Source organism: Pelobates fuscus, chromosome 9 (genome assembly GCF_036172605.1).
Source record: "Pelobates fuscus isolate aPelFus1 chromosome 9, aPelFus1.pri, whole genome shotgun sequence".
NCBI lineage: Eukaryota > Metazoa > Chordata > Amphibia > Anura > Pelobatidae > Pelobates > Pelobates fuscus.
The window spans coordinates 20,152,520-20,156,378 of record NC_086325.1 but is presented as its reverse complement, the minus strand read 5'-3'; the positions used below and the strand labels follow the sequence as shown (position 1 = coordinate 20,156,378).

General features: G+C 38.1%; 1 protein-coding gene across 1 annotated transcript; it reads right to left on the bottom strand.

The window, feature by feature from the left end:
* Nucleotides 1-628: 628 nt before the first annotated feature.
* On the bottom strand, nucleotides 629-3,423 carry LOC134573496 (tumor necrosis factor-like). The gene is made up of 4 exons (XM_063433263.1): nucleotides 3,194-3,423; nucleotides 2,648-2,693; nucleotides 2,446-2,511; nucleotides 629-2,333 (listed from the first exon to the last, which is right to left on the bottom strand). Exons 1-4 carry the CDS (start codon nucleotides 3,362-3,364, stop codon nucleotides 1,930-1,932), a joined length of 687 nt encoding a protein of 228 aa, XP_063289333.1. The 5' UTR covers nucleotides 3,365-3,423; the 3' UTR covers nucleotides 629-1,929.
* Between the last annotated feature and the right edge of the window lie 436 nt (nucleotides 3,424-3,859).

Genomic DNA, 3,859 nt, shown 5'->3' with positions numbered 1-3,859 from the left:
ATTATTGCTGTGGAGCTCTGTTATACACTCAGACACATTACTGGGAGTATTATTGCTGTGGAGCTCTGTTATACACTCAGACACATTACTGGGAGTATTATTGCTGTGGAGCTCTGTTATACATTCAGACACATTACTGGGAGTATTATTGCTGTGGAGCTCTGTTATACATTCAGACACATTACTGGGAGTATTATTGCTGTGGAGCTCTGTTATACATTCAGACACACACTAACAATATGGAGCTAGAAAAGATGGACATTAGGATGTATAAGATTGACAGAGGGAGTTGGACCCAAAAAATGGACTGTCCCTCCTAAATAGGGACACTTGGGAGATATGTCAGAGGAATGAAAGGCAGAGATGATTATGCTGGGAATCTATCCTGCATTCATGAGGCTTGACCATTTACTCAAGATATGAATCACTCCGCTGTCACATCATTGCATTTATTTTCAGGATTTGAAAAGACGGTGAGCACATGACTGGTTACGTGGATTAGAATGGGACTTAACTTTGGTAACTCAAAAGGCATAGATAGGTAGGCATAGTGTCACATCCAAACAAACTAAACACTTCGGGGCTTCTGTAGTGCAGTATTTAAACACATGCAGTGAAGTGAAGATTAGATGATATAAAATAAGAAAAATCGCATGCACAAAAAAAATGTCATTTTATAATTTATTATATCTGTATGATAAAATACATACACGTGAGAACATTTTTCCGTTTCTCAATCTAATTCCCCCCATAGGAGGTTTAAACATAAAGAGATTAAATTAAATACATTCAAATTTAAATACATTCCAAAAACAGAGAGAACATTTAAGCCCTGAGTTCCAAGGTCATTAGCAGAGGTCACGGAGTCTCCTAGTGTTATTTGACAACATAATTTCGAGGCAGGACTTTCATTGTAAGTTCGTCTCATCTCATGAGAGATTAACTAGTAATTCTAAAGAATTATTTTTGTAAAGACTATTTCAAGAGTGAAAGAAATGTTAAGACCAAGGAAGTGCACTCCAATTCCCATCATCCCCAGCTAGTATTTGACTCTCTCAGTCTTATTCTCTAAACTGGGAATTCAAAGTGAATTTAAATTTAAGGCCAAGATAGATGAACTGCAAGCATATTTGACATATTTGAGAGTTATTCCAGTCCGTCTAATTTTTTACCATGAATTTGAAATTCTCTTTGAATTCTCACCTTAATGAATAATCCTGTTTGAGAATAATGCCCGTTGTCTTTTTTATTGTTTCCGCTGGGGTGAATGGGAAATGTGTTATTGAAATGAACACACCTCCATATGACATATTAACAGTTTGAAATGGTTGCATACTCTCCACTCTTCAAAATGAAGATTAACAAAAGCATACATTGTATGCAAACGTAAGACTCCCTCTGCTCACATATAAATACAAAAAATAGAATAAAAATACATGCCTACATGTTACATTATAACAATATTTAAATAAATAACAGTATAAATAAATAAATACATATTAAAAGCTAGTATCGCTCAAAATAAGAGAGGATTTTGTAACAGATCTGAAATAAAATAAAATAAATAGTAAAAAAAATGAATCAAAGTCATGGTTGTGATTGTAAGGGCAAGATTCCAAGACTTTCCAATCGGGATGTCCATTCGTGTGATCTTTGGGCATCTGGTAACTGATCCATCGAAAAAATACTATGGCAAACCTTCCACCAGCTTTGCTTTCTAAGTAGATCGTTGAGGATGTAGAAGTTGTAATTCCCATAAATATTATGGAAAATAGCTATAAACTACAGTTTTAGAGCTTTGTAAGTCCAAGACGTATTGTTGACATCTACCACGTCAACCTTCTAGAACCAGGCTTGCCATTTCCTGTATTTTCAGATGCCGCTGACCATGATGAAACATTGGCTGGTGTATTCAAACCTTGTATCTTCTTATATAGCCAAAATACCAAAGTAGGTCTTCCCATTATTTGTATCAACATATTTAATGTCGGTGGTTGAAGTGGAGAGCACGTCTCCTTTGTCAAGCTGAAAAATTCCACCTTGGTATATAGGATGGAACCAAGCGGATTTAGATTGTACCTCACAGGCTGTTTTAGTTGATGTGAGGATGGGCGAAGAGTCTCCTTCTGAGTCACTGTATTTATTGACTTTGTGTGTCAGCTGGATAGCATTTGTGTCCACGCAGGATAAGCCGGTGAAGATGACTTGTGTGTATACGAAGTACAGCCCATCCTTTGGAATTACCAAGGCATTGTTTTTAAGCTTCATCTCATTCTCCAAAAAGGAATTTTGGGACTCCCCTTTCCAGGAGATCTCATTTTTGCTTCTAACACCTGTAAAATACGGAAACAAAGAAGTGAGCAAAAGGAAAGAGACTGCAAGTTGAGAAAAGATGCAAATAAAAATGAAATGAATGAGCAAATCTTTGAAAATTATTTTTCTTACCGGTCAAATGGGCGGCCAGCTTGTTTGCCACTCTTGTCTGTGCTCTAGCTTCTTGTGGAACAGAATCTAAAAAAATAAAGAGGAATTGAGAAGTGAGTGTAAGATCCTCAGTATTAAACCGTATCTGTCCATTCCCTCTCTATAACCCTGATACAGTAACAAACAATAGCAAACAGTGACATTTAAGTTCAGTTCAACTCACCTAAAAATGTCTTGATGCCCACAAACTCTGGCATTTCAATTTCATCCTGAAAAAAAAAGAGAGTCGGTCAATTAGCTACTGGAGGTTTACTGTAAAAACAAAACAATCCTTTGTGCTTAAAATACACACTCTCACACTCACAAACACACCCACTCAAACACACTCATCGTTCTAACCGTAAGTAATTATCTTTGCAGTATTGGGAATATGACTTAAAAATAAAACTTAACAAACCTGTTTGGCAAAAGCACAATAACATATTCATTATTAAACAACAGCACCGGCACAAGCAGAGCAGCGTGTCTGCAGCCCTTACGACTATAACACAACAAAGCAATGGTTAAATGTTTGCATTTCAGCTGTGCTTTGTGGGCAATGTAGTCTGCAACAGCTGTATAGTCACTAGTTAGTTGCTCAGTGACACTTGGTGACACTGCCTCTGACTGTTGCCTGCACTGGGCATGCTACCCCAAGCCTTCACCTGTATTTAAGAAATGCCACTGCCTGCCCCCCCACACCTATCATGCCATCCTAAGCGACACACACCTTCTTTGCAGGTCTTGGGAGAATCTCGAAATGCAGAAGGGCCAAGATGACGGTGGCCACCAGTAAGAGGACGAAGGAGCAGATTCCGAGCCAGTGGCAGAAACGCTGTTTGGGTTTAATCTCTCGGACAACTAAAAGTCCATTCTCCATTTGGGATTCTACGTTATTCATTCTGCTGGGGTTATGTTGGCTTCTTGACTTTAACAATGTCTCTGAACTCCCAGTTTATTGTGAACATGGTACCATCTGCTAACAGATCTCTTTTATACTATGTTACAGGCAGAAATTCCACAGTGACATCAGAAATGGGCTGAGCCTTTGCTATCTGTTCAGCTACTCTACTGCACTGTTATTGGTCTCCTCCCCTCGCTGGAGATGGAAACAATAAATTAAGTTGTTTCGAAAGAGAAACTCCGAGGGAAAATACATGCAACCATAGAATCCAGCCACTTCCTCTTTACTTTGTATTCTGTACAGTGGAACTTATCCTTTCTCCGATGGGGGAATGGAAGTTACAATACATATGGCACAGAGGTGGCCGGTAGCATTAAAGTTTTACACCTGGGTTGTACACCTGGCAGAACCTGTAAAGTTAATTAACCCTTTCATTGCTGAGTTTTGTGTGTTTTTTTTTGTTTTTTGTTTTTTTACAAATAACAACAACAA

Bases quoted from the DNA above. Each gene is read 5' to 3' on its own strand.
- LOC134573496 (XM_063433263.1), bottom strand. From the start codon at position 3,364: ATGAATAACGTAGAATCCCAAATGGAGAATGGACTTTTAGTTGTCCGA. The intron at 2,694-3,193 runs GTGTGTGTCGCT...TTTTTTTTTCAG, and splicing joins TCCCAAGACCTGCAAAGAAG to GATGAAATTGAAATGCCAGA. The intron at 2,512-2,647 runs GTGAGTTGAACT...TTATTTTTTTAG, and splicing joins GGGCATCAAGACATTTTTAG to ATTCTGTTCCACAAGAAGCT.